At 40.9% G+C, this 19,730-nt stretch overlaps 1 protein-coding gene across 2 annotated transcripts in view; it reads left to right on the forward strand.

Annotated features, from left to right (window-relative positions):
- Nucleotides 1–19,730, forward strand: part of ADGRA3 (adhesion G protein-coupled receptor A3) — a 120,759-nt gene that overhangs the window by 64,821 nt on the left and 36,208 nt on the right. For both annotated transcript variants that reach the window (XM_073342384.2, XM_073342386.2), the window contains 6 exons: nt 3,514–3,715; nt 9,077–9,226; nt 11,791–11,952; nt 12,237–12,440; nt 15,625–15,838; nt 16,059–16,267. In XM_073342384.2, the coding sequence (XP_073198485.1) occupies nt 3,514–3,715; nt 9,077–9,226; nt 11,791–11,952; nt 12,237–12,440; nt 15,625–15,838; nt 16,059–16,267 (1,141 nt within the window). The remainder of the gene's footprint in view (nt 1–3,513; nt 3,716–9,076; nt 9,227–11,790; nt 11,953–12,236; nt 12,441–15,624; nt 15,839–16,058; nt 16,268–19,730) is intronic.

A 19,730-nucleotide genomic window follows, 5' to 3' on the forward strand; every position in this document is an offset into this window, starting at 1 on the left:
TGCAAAGGAAATAAAGTCAATATCATTTAAAAAACATGTATTCTTTATTAATTGATTATAAAAATAGGGAGATAACTCACAAGGTAGCCCTGGTGGGGTGCGGGAGGAGGGTAGGAGGGAAGCAAAAGGCCACTTTAAAACTTGTTGAATGACAGCCTTCTGTTGCTTGGGCTGTCCACTGGGGTAGAGTGGTTGGGTGCCCGGAGTCTCCCACCCCGTATTCTTGGGCGTCTGGGTGGGGAGGCTGTGGAACTTGGGGAGGAGGGAGGGCGGTTAAGCAGGGGCTGCAGCGGCAGTCTGTGATCCTGCTGCCGTTCATGAACCTCCACCAGATGCCAGAGCATGTCAGTTTGATCCCGCAGTATCCCCAGCATTTCCTCATGCCTCCTCTGATTTTCCTGCCGCCACCTCTCCTCACGTTCATCGGCCACCGTCCTGTACTCTGCTATTGTGTCCCTCCACACAGCTCTGTCAGTGCTGGACGACTGCATGAGGTCAGAGAACATGTCATTGCACGTGTGTTTTTTTCGCCACCTTATCTGAGAACCTCTGGGATGGAGGAGGGGGGCTTGAAACATTTGCAGGTGCTGGAGGAAAAAAAGGGAATGAAGTATTTAAAAAGATACATTTTACAGAACAATGGCTATACTCTTCCATGGTGAACAACACTATTCACATTACATAGCACATGAGATTTTGATACAAGCTCACATTTTGCATCTTAGATTGAGTGCCTGCGGCTTTGGTGTTAGATCACACACGCAGAGCCAGGCAACAGAATTCGGCTTGCAGGTGGCCATGGTAAGCCATAGTCTTCCAGCTTCTGCAACCTTCATAACAGCAGCCCCCTCCTTTCCCATACCAAGCAAAGCCCGTTGAGACCATTTACTGCTGCAGTTTTCCTGTTAACGTGCAGCAGCAGAAACCAAACTAACGCCCTCCCCCCATCCAATTCTCTGGGATCATCACTTTTCCCATCCCCCCACCGCGTAGCTGGTATCAGGGAAGGTCCCTGCTAGCCAAACGCGAACAGCTCAGCTCCAGTGGCCCTCCCTCCCCCACCGCGTGGCTAACTGTGGGGAGGATTTCTTTTTAGCCACAGGCAAACAGCCCAGTAGGAACGGTCACCTCTGAATGTCCCCTTAATGAAATTCCCCTATTTCAACCCGGTTACCATGAACAATATCACTCTCCTAAGGATAACACAGAGATAAAGAACAGATGTTGCTTGAATGCCAGCAAACACCGGGACCATATGCTGCCAGTCTTTGTCATGCAATGATACCAGATTACTTGCTACTAGCATGGCGTGGTAAAGTGTCCTACCATGGAGGACGGAATAAGGCTGCTCTCCCCAGAAACCTTCTGTAAAGGCTTTTAGAGTACCTCCAGGAGAGCTTCATGGAGATGTCCCTGGAAGATTTCCGCTCCATCCCCAGACACATTAACAGATTTTTCCAGTAGCAGTACTGGCCATGAATGCATCCCAAGTCCTCAGGGCTACTTAATCATTAAAAGACGCTTGCTTTTATAACATGTATTATATTTAAAAGGGTACACTCACCAGAGGTCCCTTCTCCGGCTTCATTGGGTTGGGAGGGTATTTCAGTAAGAGTGATAAAAAGATCCTGGCTGTTGGGGAAAACGGTGTGCTGTGTGCTCTCCCCAAGCTCGTCGTCCTTCTCAACTTCCCCATGTGCAAAATCTTCAGCCATGGCGGAGAGTATCCCATCCTCTGAGTCCACGGACAGGGGTGGGGTAGTGGTGGTGGGCCCCCTTAGAATTGCATGCAGCTCAGCATAGAAGCGGCATGTCTGGGGCTCTGTCCCGGAGCGTCCATTTCATTCTTTGGTTTTCTGGTACACTTGTCTGAGCTCCTTAAGTTTCACACGGCACTGTATTGTGTCCCTGATTGTAGCCTCTGTCCCTCATGGCCTCTGAGATTTTTTGAAATGTTTTGGCATTTCGTCTTTTGGAACGTAGTTCTGATAGCATGGATTCCTCTCCCCATACAGCGATCAGATCCAGTACCTCCCATTCGGTCCATGCTGGAGCTCTTTTTCGATTCTGGGACTGCATGGTCACCTGTGCTGATGAGCTCTTCATGGTCACCTGTGCTGATGAGCTCGCCTGGCCAAACAGGAAATGAGATTCAAAAGTTCCCAGGGCTTTTCCTGTACACCTGACCAGTGCATCTGAGTTCAGAGTGCTGTTCAGAGCAGTCACAATGGTGCACTGTGGGATAGCTCCCGGAGGCCAATACCTTCGAATTGTGTCCACACTAACCCTAATTCGAAACGGCAATGTCGATTTCAGCGCTAATCCCCTCACTGGGGAGGAGTACAGAAATTGGTTTTAAGAGCCCTTTATGTATAAAAAAAATGGCTTCGTTGTTTGGACGGGTGCAGGGTTAATTTGGAATTAATGCTGCTAAATCCGACAAACTCATAGTGTAGACCAGGCCTTAGTAGGTAGAAAAGTGTAGGTGGCAAGAGAAACTTAAATTGCTCATTCTCAAGAAGGGGACCACGTTTTAATTAAGTTTATGAGTTGGGTTGATGGCCTTGAAGTATTTGACATGCCAGATATTTTTCATGGTTTTTAAATCTTCCATTGTTAGTATTGATGGAAATATGTTAATTAGCCTGACAGCTTAACTGTGTGTTTTAATACATCATTTGGACTCCTTTGACATGCTGAATGAATAATTAGCTCAATAAATGTTGCCATTTCATTTTCTGTATTATCCAATTGGTTTTAGGCTTTAAAAAAGAAAGTAAAGGTTAGAGATACAGAATTTTGTTTGGGGGGTGCATGGTCACAAACCAAATATGGGTGTAGAACATCAGTTTCCTTCCAAGGAAACCTTTTTTCTTCCTTTTCCTTGTCAGTGTAGAGGAGCGGTTGTCCTCACATGAAAATTAATTTCTATTCACTATGACAGCAGAAATTGGTGTGATAAGAGAATATCAAAATTGTGTTGTAGATATATGATGCTGGTCCAGTTGCTTTCTGCTCACTTTGAACTGTCTTCTGTTGATATCTGCAGCTGAGAATCAGCAGACAGATGGAGTAAATCTGAAAGTTACACTGACACATGTGAGCAGAGCAAGTAGAAAAGCTGCAGAGTATCTCATAGTGAATGTAACATCCAATTATAGAACACTTAATCTGGAAATCTTGCCACAAAAATTGAGTAAATTCCCATTTGGAACAAAATTGCAATCTTTTCTAATGAGTTTTTATATAACTTTTCTTTCTCTCCAGTGTGCAGACTGATGAAAGAATAGAAACAATAGAATACTGACATTAGAACTCATTTTTGTTAATAAATCCAGATACAAATTGCCTGAAAATACTGAAGGCTCGCCAATGTGGCCTTTTAAATAGTTAGCAGATATTTTGTTCTGAAGTGTCTTTTATTTGGTGCCATAGTGTTTAATTCTTTTTATTTACTCAATTTTTTACACTTGTCATGTAAATTTGTTTAATCTTTTGCCTTCAACTCTGTAGGTGGCCTAGAACATTGGCAGGCATTACTGCATACCTACTGTGTACTCGTTACTCTGCTGGCAGTGGGATATATCCTGGCAACTCTCAGGATGAGAGAAGAGCTTGGCGCAGATGTGACAGAGGAGGATTCTGGGCAGAAGAGGACTATTCTCGGTGCCAATATGCAAATGATGTTACTCGAGTCCTGTATATGTTTAATCAGGTAATTTGTACTTCTCTATCTTTTGTGAAACTATTTTAAAATAACTTAAATCAAGATCTTCAATGAAAATAAAATTGAAAATTTGCCTCTCCACTGCAATAGAGCTACGACTTTGTCACGGAAGTCACAGAATCCGTGACTTGAGCCTCCGGCGCCTGGGAGTTGTAGGACCCCACCACCCTTGGTGTCTGGGAACTGCAGGAGCCTGAGCGCCCAGCTGCAGCGGGGCCGCCCTGCAGTCCCAGCTGCAGCGGTGGTGGGGGGACCCTCCAACTCAGAGCCTGCAGCTCCCCATTTTGTCATGCGTATTTTTAGTAAAAAAGTCACGGATAGGTCATGAGCTTCCGTGAATTTTTCTTTATTGCCCGTGACCGGTCCATGACTTTTATTAAAAATATGCATGACAAAGTCTTAGCCTTCGTTACAAAGTATCTAGTGTTCACTGGATCAATGTATACACCATTTGTTATCTGATCATGTCTCTTTATTAGCATTTCACAGCTCAGAACCTAACACTGGAACCTGTGGGATTACACAAGAATTTGGTTTAGCTTTCCTTTCAGAGGCCATCGGATATTTTAGTGAATTGGAGAATTCTGACAACCTCTGTAATGGGGTGCACTCACCTCTCACGGGCACCCCTGGTCATCAAGTGTGTGCATGCTGCAGTTTTTTCCTCAATTTCCTCCACTAGTTGCCCTCTGTCGGCCGCTGCACTCCTCAGGCAGGTCTTCAGTGACTCAGTCCTCCGTCTGAGTTATGGAGGGTCCATATGCCAAATTAAACAAACTTCTTCCGGGGTACATAATCCAAAATGTCCCCAATGTCCTGCAGCCCTCCCTGGGCTCAGTCTTTACCCAGTTCGAAAGGGCCTATCCTGGTACCCTTGGTTGGTGTGTCCTCCTCTGCAGCCCTCCCTGGGTTCAGTTTTTAACTAGTCCAACAGTGCCTGTCACAGTACCCTGGCTTGGTCTGGGTAGGGTGCAAGGCTCCTACTCGAGACTTGAGCAGAGGCCTGAGGGCATCTTACCTAGGGACTCATTACTTCTCCTAGAGACCTCAGTGACCCTAGCCTTCTTGCTGAGCCCGCAGTTCGCTGACCACCAGCTCCCCACTGAGTCAGTCTCAGTGCAGCCCCCTTCTCTGGGGTGCCAAAGTTCTAATTCTCTTCCTTAGGGCATAGCCACTTCCTCCCAGTGGCTGGTGTGGGGGAACTGGTCCCACACACTGCGTCGCATCCCAACCCAGGGACCCTTGCATAGTGTAGCAGCCTTGCACTATGTCCCTTTACTAATGGCTGCTCTACATTTCCCTGGCCCACTTCCCATAGCCCATTTTAGTTGAGTCCCAGCAACAAGCCAGAAGCTCCTTCCTCACTCCCCCGGTCCCTGCCAATAACTAGTCCCGACAGCCAGCCAGGAGCTATTCTTGGGCTCCCCCGGTCCCTGCCAGCAACTGATCTGTCCATCCCTTTCAGCCCCTGCAGCCAGCCAAGGAGCACCTCTTACTCCCCCAGTCCCTACCAGCAGACTGAACTCATGCTGGCCCTGCACCTCCTTTTATAGGGTCCTGCTGAGTCCTGATTGGCTGCTCCCTGCAGCCTCTCTCATTGGCTGCCTCCCCTGCAGCCACTCACGCCCACTTGGAGGACCTCTCTACTGCTCCTTTCCTGGGATGGGTGTTGAAGGAACCTGAGGCCTCTGGGCCTAGTCCACCCCGTCTCAACCTCAAACACCCTCCCCAAAATGTAAAAGGTTACTCTAGCTGTCTAGTATAGCACTGGGTCAGACTTACTGAATTCTGAGCTGTTCTTGTCTCCAATTTAATCACACAGACTCTTGGAACATCACTTTGTTATAGACACAGTTTATTGATTCTGTAAATCATTAATATTTATTTACAAATGCAGATACACTTTACAAATAGAGATATTAATCATACTTAAAAATATACCATACATTTTTTTACCCTAAAGTTTTTGTGTTTTGAGACCGTTTCAGGCTCTGTCTAGATTGTAGTGCTTTGTTCTTTGCTATTTGAGTTAATTTGACAATTACTTTGAGTTAACTAACACTATTGTAAATGTAATTGTAGGTGCTCTGCATGATGAACCATAAATGTTTGTGAAGTGTCACTCACATTAGTTAAATGACAGTCATTCACCCAAAAACTGGGGCTCTGGGTTTGAAAAACAGTGGTGAGTAGCTACAGCAATCAGGAATTTGCAACCTCTAATCAGGGCCTAATATGGTTCTCTTTATGCCCACTCTCACTCACCAATGTTTTGTAAGAATGTTGTAACAGATTATGCCTAATACTTGCAAAGAATTTCAAAACATCACTGCATAGAATATTGAAATGGACTAATGCTCCTTTTGGTGAATTATGAACATTTACAGATGGAAAAGCTGGAAATCTGACATAAGTATAGACTTAAGTTTCAGTAGTCCACTGGAAATTAAACGTTAAGTAATATGAAAATGATCCAGGATGTGGTCAGCCTTAAATCTTATTTCACTTAATCCTGTTTATTCTTTGTCCCAGAAATATTCCATTAAAGAAAATGAACAAAAAGTGAAAAAGAAAAGAAGGAAAAGCCTTCCTAAAAATATAGAAGAAACTTTAATTTTGAAACAACTTGCAAATTAATGCTGGATGAAAGAATTACACACACATAGCACTGGATCCTCTCAAGTCTAAATGTGCATTTACTTTTAACAAGTAAATAAACCTACAAGGTTCATTTCTTTGCATGTTTCTCAAACCCAGAATCACTCATAATTGAAACCTCATCCAAATAAATTACTGAATTTACCTGGGAGTTGCAGTCAGCCATGGGTCTCTTATGTAGGTGTTTATAAATGAAACACTTTCCTGAAAATTCTGAATAAATTTCCATTAACCATTAAAAGCAAACAGCAAGGGGAGAGAGCCTTAACCGTAATCTTCTACAAATATTACTATGTGATACACGTGCAGAATCAGTAACCATAATTCAATGGTGTTGCCAATACGACATGGTATTAGAAAACTAGCACCAAAACACCACCTGGAATTCAGGACATCTGGGTTCAAGTTCTTGTTCTACCTCAGACTTTCGGTGTATAACTTTGGAAAAAATGACTTAATAGCTGTATGCCTTCGTTCCCCATCTGTAACATGGGGATGATAACGCTCCTTTCTCTCACTCTTTGTGTTACCTGTTTAGATTGTAAGCTGTAAGGGTTTAGACTGTCCCAGACTGTATTTTTACAATGTCTAGAATACTGAGGCGCCAATTCTAGTAGATGGGCCTTTAGGGAGCTACCATTATAGAAACAAATAATGGACCTAACAAGTTGACCCTTTTATTTTTTGGCAGACATAGGTCAAGAAGGAATTGACTAGAAGTTCCCAGGACAGCAACTAAATTAAGTGGGTGGAACATGTCTGATTAGGGAGCTTCACTTATATTCCATCCTACTGCTACTGCTCTTTGGGGGGCAATATTTTTTTCATAGTTAGGGAGAGTTCTGTGAGTCTCATGTTAGAAAACTGAAACCCAAGGTGAAAATCCAGTCAGGAATATTTTAAGAGAAGCAGGATTACTGGTCTAATTTTTCCATATTTAAATGTATAATTATTTCTCTGCTCTGTCAAAATTGTAAGGAATGTTCAAAAATGTTACCTTAATATTGAGCTCTGTGATTTAATTATTCCTTTAGAAGACGTAATCTGAAAATTATCATCTTTTTCTGTGTAACAAAATTTTAGGTAGGTCAGCAAAACTTCAGTAATTTTTTGCACAGAAAACATTTGGATCTCCCAAAAATTTTCAGTGCTAGATTAAATAGTTTTGGGGCCCTGTGCACTATGGAAATTGGGCCTTCCCCACACCTTCACTCAAACTTGGCCCGGCTGCCCCCACCATGACAGAGGGGAGAATGGGGCACACCTGTGCATCACTGTGACCCCAGTCTAATTCTTCTGCAACTGCTGTCCACCCTGCACAGCATTAAGAGGGGCCACTTAGCAAAGCACCTTCTCTCCAGACGTTCACTATTCAGAAACAAATGCCTCTCATCCCACATGTATCCCAGCAATCCTCCACCAGCTCCCACTTACGCTGAGATTCCCCAGACACATCCCAGGAGACCTGACATATATCCCACTCACCACAGCCCCGAGTGCCTCCCAACATCCTGGCCACTCACCAGCATCTTCACTCCACTCCCACCCCGTGGTAGGGCAGCTCCTCCTGATTTTGGCCACCCAAAATGCCAGGTTGCAAAACCACTCAAATTTGGCCCCGTCATCATTCTTCCCTTACCCCCTGCCATCATGATGGAGGGACAGCCGAACCAAATCTGAGTGGCATTGCAGGAACTCAGGTTTGGCCTTTCCCAACACCACCCACAGAAATCAGTTGGTTGGGGGGCCCCCTGACATGGTAAATCCAGGCCCAAAGATTTGTTTTGCTAGACTGTTTTTGTCTTTATTTAGGGACTAGGTATATTATCTTTTTAATACCTGGTAGTTTAAATTAAATATTGGTCTGGATCCGAAATGGAAGGAAACACTGAATAAAATGGAACGTCTAGATGTGACTGCTACGGTTAATTTTGTGTTAAAGGGAATTCTTCATTACCTTAAGAAAAAATTACGGAAATATTGCTTAATCCAGACAGATTGATATACATTGTACTGTGACTTGCATATCATGAATGTGACCTTTTAATGTAAAAATTAATTCGCTGGTTTAAAAAAAGAAAAGTGCAGAGAGATTATATGCAGTATTTGAACTCTGAAACTTGATTTTTGTTAATGATGCATTATGGCTGCTGAACTAATATACGCTAGGGATATCAATCATTGTTTTCTAAAACCATGCTTCCAAATCTACTGGTGCAGGCACCGATGCTGCAAAGAGAACCATGCAGGTGAGACCCTATGCAGTGCCACAGGAAGTCCATAGGACTCTGGGAGGATGCAGGAGTCTGCCTGCCTGGTTTTTGTTGCAGGAGTGGGACACTGAACTTTTCTTATATTTTAGGGAGAGCCTCTCATTAATTTCAAGTACATTTTCTATTTTAAATATGTCAATAGATATTGTGGCTGTGGTGTGTGTAGCTTTCTCTTAGCTTGTCTAGCTATGAAACATACTTTTCATGCTCTAGGAATTTTGGAAAACAATTTTATCTATATACACAGGAAATAGATGTGCAAAGGAAGAGAAATTTATTAATTGTACTTTATTTAAAAAATTAAGGTTTTGTTTTTGTTTTACAATAGTCTCAAATTTGAAACACTTAGGCATTCTCCTAAATTGTATTTAGATTTAAATGTTCCTTTTTTTGTTGCTCATATTTGTTCTTTATATAGATGCCACTCAACCTTACTAATGCAGTTGCAACAGCAAGACAGCTTTTGGCTTACACTGTTGAAGCAGCAAATTTTTCTGATAAGATGGATGTTATTTTTGTGGCTGAAATGATAGAAAAATTTGGAAGATTTGCTGAAAAGTACAAAGAGGTACCTCTAATATTTGATACCATTTTCAAGATAACTGGATGAAATATTTGCCTTATTAAAAATACCTGTTTTAAATAATAAAAACCTTCTAAACCTTAGGTTGAGGAGCTCAAATTTCAGGTTCTATTCCATTTTTTTCTTTGTTTAGTAGGTTCCTGAAGTTGCTGACCCATGGTCAAAGACTTTGTATTCATGCTGAGATCCTCCAGCATTCACTGGACCTGTAATGTCTCTGGTCAGCAATGGAGCAGGGAGATAGGTACAGTACGTCTGGTTTTATTTAGTATAGAGTGGGTCACCCAGGTTTTCATTAGAATGATTTTATATAAAAAGCTGAATAATGAAAACCTCAGAGATCCTCTCAGTAATGAATAAAACAAGACTTATCTTTTTCCCCCCATGATAGCCTGGCTTTATTCAATATTGAGGTGTATCTCTAAGGTTTTTCAGTCATCTTATATCTTATGGGATATAAGACATTAAAATAATATCTTAGAGAGTGTTTATTGTTGAGGGGGAGTGGATAGAAACTCCTTTTCACTGCTGAACAGTGGTTTTGATCTCACTATTCAGTGCATATTGGAAAGTTGGAGATCATAGTGCAATAATTTGGAACTTGGCCAAAAAAACATGCCCACCCCATGCAAACACGAACAAATAATGTAGTATAAAAATTCACAATAAACTCTTTGGAGGATTTTCACATTACAGTTCCCTTTTAAATATATAGCTCAGTTAATTTGTCCTAAATTTAATGTTTCTATATGTTTGTGAAATAATTTAAAAAATAATTTATTAAATGATTGTTTTTAGTACCTAACCTAAAATATGGATTGCTGCGTGATTTAATATATTATAAGGGTATTGTTTTCTCAGCAATGATTTGTCAATCTGTTGTCACTCTGCCACTACTTGAAGGTAATAAAAGCGATAAAACTGTCAATGTTAAATTCATTCATAGTGTTTTTAATAGTAGCTGAAGTTCCTCAGTTTCTCTGTAGATGATGTATTGTTCTTTTTGTTTTTTTAACCATATTTAGTGAAACCTGTTTGATTTGTTGGTATGCTGGAAAGTTGCAAGTGATAGGCCATTCTCTAGCATGAATAGCCAATACATTTAATAATCTTCCTTTAGTCTAAATAAAAATAAAGTTTTAAATTAATCACTACACATTGCTTTCCTGGAATTAATTAAAATTTAGAGCTGGTAAATATATGAAATATGTTTTCAAGTGGCTTTTCATTGTGCAGTTTGAATAGTCTGAAAGATGTAGAATACATGAATTGTAACCTTAATAGCTTCCTCAGTGTCAGGTGTCCACTAGAAAAAACAAACATTCGGGGAGTGGGGGCTCTGTGTCAGACTATTCCACATTAGAAAATGAAAAAAACTATAAGATGTCATCACGGCTTAGAAACATTTTAAGAAAATTCTTGATGACATTGACGAAAGAGTGGGCGAGTGTGACTTGATAATAAGTTCATGATTTATGCAGAGAGAATCAATTAAGTTTGATTCCTATAATTTTAGGAATTTCTTGTTGACTTTTACAATAAATTATCAGTTTAACCAACAGACTTATAAGAAGTTGTATGTTTTATAATTAAATTAATAAGCATTTTATCCATTTGCCTTAGTTTTGATTTATTTCAGAAATATTTATTAAATAAGGGCCTGATCCTGCAAAGTATTGAGTGCCGCTCTCTCTCTGTTGACTTCACTGACAGTTGAGGGTGCTCAGCACCTTGCAGGATCAGTCCCTAGCAGAGCAGTGGAAAAGATGTGGCAAATCTTCACTTCCAGGTATGGACTTCCTTGTTTGAAAAGCTTAAAAATCTCACTGCTGTCTTCTTACCTGCTATTGTTAAAAAGTAACACCCCAGATTACAGTAACTGAATGAGGTCAGGTTTTTTTGTTTTGTTCATCTGACAGCATTCGTATATAGTCTGTGTCACGTTTTCCTCTGTATGAGGCACTGATCCTGTAAAATCTTACAGATGTCCTTCACTTCATAGAGCTGTTGTCAGTGCTCACAGTTAAGAATGTGCATAAATGTTTGCAGGCTTGGGGTCTAACTTAGGAAATTTCCAGGGTCGGGGGTAGAGGAGAGAGGAAGGTTGTGGCAAAAGAGGGAAAAAAAGAAAAACTTAAATTTCCAGAATTGACAGTGTCTGGTTATCAGAAGTACCACCAAAAACTACTTTTAACTATTGAATAGATTAACGTTGAAGTTGATGGTAGCCCTCTTAAATGTCTCATGCTCTTTTGCTTTTGGAGTATAGTAAATTTAACTGACAGAAGGGGAAAACAAAATATATTGTCTTAACAGTAATATTACAGTGAGGTAAATATCTGACTCTTAAAAGCTACTCCAGTAACATACCTGACAAATAATGGTTGATGTGGGAACAACTGTTTTCTTGGTTTTTTTTTAAGATGCTGACAGTAGTATTAGGTTTCCAATAATTCTGGCTTGAAAATAATCTTATGCTTCTTATTGATGTGCCAAAAGATGAATGACCGAAGCTGACATGGTGTTTTCTTATTTCTGTCCCATACTAGCTTGGTGATGTGATGGTGGACATTGCAAGTAACATTATGCTAGCTGATGAACGTGTTTTGTGGATGTCACAGAGAGAGGCCAAAGCTTGCACTAGAATTGTACAATGTTTACAGAGAATTGCTATGTATCGACTAGCAAATGGAGCTCAAGTTTACTCAACAGTAAGCATAAAGTTCCATTAATTTAAAGTAAACATTTCTGGTTTATTTTGAAAAGTGAATTTTTTTTCATAGTTAATAGATTTTGACATTGTCTGATTTGTGCTTCGAGGTCTAGAATATTTGAGATTCCTAAAAGGAAAAAAAATTATTCCGACCAAATTAATCTGACAGTTATACAGAATGCTTTTCTGGTCTTTGTATAAAATTAATGTGAAGAATCCTTTGAAGATTGTTTTTATGTGGTATAAAGTTATTTATTGTCTATATGATTTTTCTTGTCACAGTACTCTCCAAATATTGCTCTGGAGGCTTACGTAATAAAGGCAACTGGCTTCACTGGGATGACATGCACTGTATTTCAGAAAGTGGCTGCATCAGACCGTACAGGACTTTCTGACTATGGGAGAAGAGATCCAGATGGAAACCTAGATAAGCAATTAAGCTTTAAGTGCAATGTTTCAAATACACTGTCAAGTTTGGCACTAAAGGTCTGATGCTCATTGTTTCTGTATTGGCTTATAAGACTTAGAGATTAATTGGTTGGAAAGTGGCTTAAATTAAGTTTCCAATGTTAAAATATTCTTACTGCATTGTAATACAGAACAGTTATTTAAGAACAAGAGTAGAGAAGCTATGAGAGGAATAAAGAAGTTGGTTTTGTGTTGCTTTTGGCTAAATTACTCAAAACAATTCTTAATGGACCGGTGTCTACATTAAAAAAAACAACACCAACACCATACTCTTAGGCTATATCTACACTACAGAGTTTTGTTGACAAAAGTTATGCTGTTGCATGTCCACACTATGTTCTTTGTGTCGGCAGAGTGCATCCACACTGAAAGCTCTTGTATCAACACAGAGAGCAGTGCACTGTGGGTAACTATCCCACTGTGCAGCTGGCCACAAGGTGCTTTGAGAAGGGTTTGCAATGCCTCATGTCTCTTTTGCCGACAGAACTGTGAAGTGTAGACAAGGCTTTAGACACACACAGTATTTCAGCAGCATGGAAAGTGAATTACCTCCTGACCTCTTTTTAATGTTCAGTACATTTATTTTGGTATGCTGTCTGCATGTTACACTTAACTTTCAAGTTAAAAAAAAGTAACCTTTAAGATACGTTGACTTAACTCAAATTTTTTACTTCGACACATGTCTAAACAAGTGTGTCTCATGGTGATTGAGGACATATACATATCTAGATAAATACTGACAGTGTGAAGGAGTACAAACTAGAAAACAAGTCTGACAGATTCATTTGCCTGTATATAGGGGGAAGTACTTAACTCTGACTCCATGGAAAATCCATTTGTGATTAAATGCCAGTGCAGCTTATCAATTTGCCATTATTGCTTCATATATTGGAGCTTCATTGCAGATGTGTACTGTACCAATAACTTGTGTACAAAATTGTAGATAATGCCCAGTGCTTGAATTATGGGGGGAAAAAGTAGGAAGACCCCTTCATGAATATGAGCAGTCCTGCAGGCAATATGGAGCATGGTGCCAGGTAATCCTCTGGCTGGCCCTTGTGCTTCAATTCTATTCTCTGCTCTGTCAAGCTGAGTCTTCTCCCCTCTGCCCTAGCCTCCCACCGCCATTTCTGCCCTGCCTCTTTCCCTACCCCAACTGCCTCCTCCTCCCTTACCAATTAAATCCTGCCTTCTGCTCCGACCCCTAACTCTCCCTCCCTATCCCTCCTGCCCTGCCCTAAACTCCCTGATTTCCTTTACCTGTTACCCCACCATCTTCTGCACCTGCCTTTTCCCCCTCTCAAGCTCCCCCTGTTGCACCCATCACAGCACTTCTTCTGCCCCACTACCACTTACACCTGTCTGCCTTTTGCCCCTGCCTCCCCCCAGTCTTCTGCACTCAACTAACAACCCCATCTTCCCTGCTCTAGTCCTGCCTCCAGCTGCACCTGACACCATCCTGCCTCCCCTAGTTCTGCACTTGCACACCATCTTGCCCTGCATCCACTCTGACTCTCCCTCACCCCACAGAGCCCTCTCCCCAGTGTGGAATTCCTGGAAGGGGTAAGGCTGGATTTTTGCTCCCCTCATCCCCCCAGGTCCTCCTGCCGTGACAGTTCTGTTCTCTGTCCTCATTCCCCTCTTGTAGGTCCCCCAGGTCCTCCCCCCTGCCCCGCCCATCTCTGGAAGTGGAGTGGTCGGGACCAGGCATGGCATGCATGAACCAATCTCTGCTGAGCAGCTGGCTAGGGCACCGGACAGCACCTCTCTCTTGCTGATGGGATGAAGGGGCTTCTTCAACGCAGGCATTGGAGCCTGGTATCCACCAATAAATGCCAAGCATGCTCAGTGAGACCTGCTTCCTCTGGTCATGGGACCCCTTGCCCCTGCAGTGGTGGTGCCAGGGCTGCTGATTGGTCCAGCAGCTTTCTACTCCCTTTGCAGACCCTTCCCTCTCTGTGTCTCCCCACCATAGGTTTTTGGCACTTGCTGCTGCTGCTCTCTCTGAAGCTCCTGGCCCTGCTGCTGGTCATACAGGGAAGAAGTAAGGGGGCCAAAACATGCCCCTCTGGTGCCTTTGAATAAGTCAGAAGTGAGGTAGCTCCTAAAAGTAGTAAGGGGGGCCTGGCCCCCTTAAGTCCCTCATGTAATTCAAGCACTGCTAATACCACTCCAAATGAAACAATTACAGCATTTACCTTTACATCTGCCTGTGTGCATGTCTGGCATTTGGCCTTGCCTGTCATGTCTAGCTCCCAAGAGATCTCCCAAAACATTAGGCATAGGCACTGACTCTGTGGGTGCTCCAGGGCAGAGCACCCAAAGAAAAAAATTAGTGAGTGCTTAGCACACACTGGCAGCCAAGCTCCCGACCCCTCCCCTCAGTGCCTCGCCCACCAGTGGCCCTGCTGATCAACTCCTCCACCTCCCTCCCGGTGCCTCCCACCAGCCGTGGTTCAGCTTTGCAAGAGGCACGGGGGGGGGGGGCAGAGGAGAAGGGACAAGGTGTACTTGGGGGAGGGGACAGAACTGGGTGGGGAAGGGGCAGGAGTGGAGTAGAGTGGAGGCGGGGGCCTGGGTCGAACAGACCTACCCCACCATGTAGAGAGACTATGACTGTAGGAACTTGTTATTAACAATTTGAGCTTTACTGGCTACCAGAAAGGTAACTATGTACTAAATCTCCCACCATCTTAAGAACGTAAGAACGGCCATTCTGGGTCAGACCAAAGGTCCATCTAGCCCAGTATCCTGTCTTCCGACAGTGGCCAAAGCCAGGTGCCCCAGAGGGAATGAACAGGTAATCCTCAAGTGATCCATTCCCTATCGCTCGTTCCCAGCTTCTGGCAATGATTAACAAATAATTCCATGTTAAAGGGTGTTTTAAGGTTTTTAGTTAAAGCATGTTTTGGTGGATTATTGGAAGCATTACAGTCCTGAGCTCTGTATAAACTTTGTTTCCTTCAGACACTGTTGAAAGGAAGAGGAGTACTTGTGGCACCTTAGAGCTTAACAGTTAGTCTCTAAGGTGCCACAAGTACTCCTTTTCTTTTTACGGATACAGACTAACATGGCTGCTACTCTGAAACCTGTTGAAAGGAAGAAAGCCCAACACTGATGAACTGGAGGAGCTTCTAAATAAGACCAAAAAATCCCTTTTTTGTTCAGAGATTAATACTTCTCAAAATCTGTTTGTTTATAGAACACTATTGTAGAGGCTTCTATTCAGCTGCCACCCTCCCTTTTTACACAAAAGCAGAAAAGAGAAATTAGGCCAACAAATGAGTCCATCTACAAGCTTCAACTTATTGCATTTCGCAACGGAAAACTTTTCCCAGCAACAGGAAATTCAACAAATCTGGCAGATGATGGGAAACGACGTACAGTAGTAACACCAGTTATTCTCACCAAGATAGGTTTGTTTTTGGTTATTATTACATTTGTATGACCTTAGAAGAATGCCAAAGCTTTAGAAACCTGATCCTTGACATTATATTCAAGAGGTGTACTAATGTTTCAATTAGCACACCTTTAAGAATCAGATATTATCCAGCATTAATATTTACAGTGTGTTTTGAAAATTAAACATTTAAACATTTTTATATAAAATCAATTCCATATTTTTTTTTCAAATAGATGGTTTAAGCTTAGCCAATCACCACATTGCTATTAACGTGACACTGCGACGTATTGCTCATGGAGCAGATGCTGTTGCGGCACAATGGGACTTCGATCTGCTCAATGGACAGGGAGGATGGAAGTCTGATGGATGTCACATTATCTCTTCAGATGAAAACATTACCACCATTCAGTGCTACTCCCTCAGTAACTATGCAGTCTTGATGGTATGGTATTTATTAAGGTTTTTTAATTTAATCAGAAATAAAAAATGTTCAGGAAAAATATAGAGGGTAAATGTTTTGCGTTTAGTATAATAAAATATTGTGGGAGTGGGGGGTATCCTCACACAAACCAACTTCAGAACAATTTTCACTTGTTTGTATTGGTTTAGATGTTGGCATAAAGTATGGTTGAAAATGGTAGACTGGCAACACTGTAAATTTTACTGCAGAATATTTTAAAGACACAATAGGTTTTTCTTATGAAACCTTTCAGTATGGTACTATGATATATAAATCTATTCTAATGACCTAATAATTGTCAGTCTGCTTTTGCGAACTTTAGATTCCAGGTCTAACAATGACCGCCTCAAATGAAGAATAGTAGGCAGCAGAGAAAATAATAGGAATAACTTCTAGGCAACAATAGAACTTGTCAGGTTAGTTTTAGTGTCTATGGATATGAGGTTTTTGTCCATTTCCACACCCTGGCTTAGAGCCACTGAATGAATATTGGTATAAAATGCCTATTCATGATCATACTTCCTGGAAAAGTGGATGAATATATGAATATAAGAAAAAAGATTATGGTGTTTAGTTACTACACAAGTCAAAGTACAGTATTTGTTAAAGACATTCCTACAAGTATTTTGATTTGAATGTCTCCCATGTATTGAGCTCAGTAAAATTACACCAGTTCTGAAATACAGTGGCAGGAATGAAATAGTGAATTGAGGGAAGTGCTTTCCCCATAATAGGTTATCTTTTTGTCACTGTTTGTTGCCAGAGGACCCCTTCTCCCTAACTTAGCAAACAGTTGGTATTCTTCCTAAATGTACGTCTCCCAAGATATCGGCTTTTGGGGAAAAGGCAAAGAAACATTTTGTTTCTGACAGGTAAAGTGACAGGGACTCTGCTTGTCTGCTTTCTTGTGCTGCCCTGATGGTTCCTATCACAGAGTTATAAGAGCAGACCTCTAACAAACGAAATACTAATAATAAATAACATTTAGAAGTTACACTTGCAAAATTAAATTTCATAGAGGTAATATTATCACTATTTATTACATTTGAGATGCTACATATGGTCTTAAAAATAAGTCAAACATTCTCTCCAAATCATGTTTTGAAGGAAAAAGAATAATTTAGGATAAGTAATGCATGAAAAATGTGGTGGCTTTTTTATTATTATTTAGCAGAACAAACTGTTAAACTTAAAAAAAAATTAATAAAAGAGAGAAGATTAAATGGTAGAATACCAAAAAGCAGTTTTTTTAAAGGGGGAGACTTTGTAAGATTTGGCATGATGCCATAGTGTATGAAGCCTTTTAAATGGAAGATCTCTTAAATGAAAAGTTGCTATTTTTGAACAGTTGAAGGTACTTTCATCATTACAATCCTAGAATTGGATACTCTATTCTTTTATCTTACTTTTTTACATTTAATCATCTAAAATGTAATAGACTTTTTAAAACCTGAAATATGTTATCTATGCTTGTTCAGCTTATGTTCAAGGAGGGATTTTACTTGAAGTTAAATATAATTCTGCCACCTGGAGGAAAGAAATTTAAGGAGATACACAATCTATATGTTTGCAAAATCATTAATCTTATTAGATTTCTGTATTCGCATGTAAAGATTACATGGAACATTGTTGCTATGAGTTGCATACACAAATTTAAGTTTCCACAGGAAAAAAATATTTTGGTTTAAGGTGACAAAGCTAGAAAATGACACTTAAGGATTTGAGCCTCAGTGCCTGAACACAACTTAATGAAGAAAAATTACAGTGAGCTTTGTTGTAATTTTGTATTTTGACAGTGGAGCTGGAAGAAAGTGGTGTTTCTCAATAATGAACTTGCTTGTTCAGAGACTTCTCCTTCAGCTCTAACTTTCCCTTATAGGAAGGGTGATTATGTGTTTTTTTTCTCTTAAATTAATTGTTTATTATAGTGCCGTTATTTAAGGCTTTAACATTGGACAAATATCAAAAGCTTTGATTTAGATAAGCATCAGAACTTACGATAGTTTTTCAGAACTGCCACACCATTTGAGCAATTACCTTCCCCAAGCAGACATGAATCTCACTTAACCTTTTGATACAATTGCTCCATTTTACAACCTTTAGAAATTGTAGACAGTTTACTTTCTGTTTTTCAATTAATGTTTTTTAACTACTTTTTAGTTGTGAAGACTGTAAGACACGCAAGTAATATTCGTGCCGTTATCTGAATCCCAGTACTTTGCATTTCTACGTGCAAGATTATGGGATGTGGTGAGATCACTGTGCTAGAGATGTATAGGGAAATATTATTTCTATTTTCTCCTGTAATCTACCTCTCTGTATGTATTCCAGAACATTACACTATATCTTCTCTACATCTACACTAATTATGAGGAGAGACATAGTGCATACCCAATTCTAGCTGTTTAATGAGCTGGAGCATAAGTATGATTTTTATAGAAGTAATGTGTCGAACAAATGTTCAGTCAATTCATTAATCTGAACTAATAGTACAGGAAGCTTCATGTGGCTTGGTGAGTTCTGTGGGCTATGAAGTGCTTGCAGTGGGAGGAGCCCATAACCACTGGCCGGTTACAAGTACCCTTCAGTTTCATCTAGTTAATTCTAGTTGTATGTGTCCAGAAACAAGAAGAGTCTGTCACAGATTTGCCAATAGAAACAAAACTGCCGAGAATCACGGTCTGTTGGACTTAAGACAAGATAGTACTGGCCGAGCAGTAAATCCTGCCTATGCTGTAATGATGGAGAATCAAAGTTGCAATGAAGTTCTTAGTCTGAAATGAGGTATTTTTACAGCTAAGTTTAAGACAAGAATTGGATTCTGGAATATTAGAATACTTTGGAGCACAGGGAGGCTGATAAAGATTATCACAGAAATGTAAATCTTTGGCCTAAGTGTACTTGGACTGAGTGAGATGAGATGGACTAGATGAGGCAAATTATCAGAGGAAGGTATGGTGGTTTTATAATCTGGAAGAGAAGATGACACACCAGGAAGGCACAGCCTTATTACAGATCAAGGAAGCTGCTAAAGTACTGAAGAATGGGAATCTGTAACTCTAGAATATTGACTGCATGCTTTGATGAACCATGCAAAAAGTCAGAGGTTGTGTTATGCACCAACAAATGATACCGATGAACGGATCAGGCTGTTTCTATGTAAACTTGCAGAGCATCCTTGGCAAGATCAATACTTATGATGTTGTTAACCTCATGGGAGAGCTAAATGCACAGGTTGACGGCAATAATATTGGATATGAGCGCATTATGGGCAGACATGGCATCCCAGGGCAGATTGACAATGGACAATGTTTTGTTCAGCTCTGCAGCCTAAACAGTCTTTGTATTGGGGATATACTGTTTCCATGTGAGGAAAGAGGCAAACTGACATGGAGATCAAATTATGGCTTCACCCAGAAACAGCTTGATCATATTGCCATTAATA

The sequence above is a fragment of the Lepidochelys kempii genome, chromosome 4 (assembly GCF_965140285.1).
Source record: "Lepidochelys kempii isolate rLepKem1 chromosome 4, rLepKem1.hap1, whole genome shotgun sequence".
Taxonomy (NCBI): Eukaryota; Metazoa; Chordata; order Testudines; family Cheloniidae; genus Lepidochelys; species Lepidochelys kempii.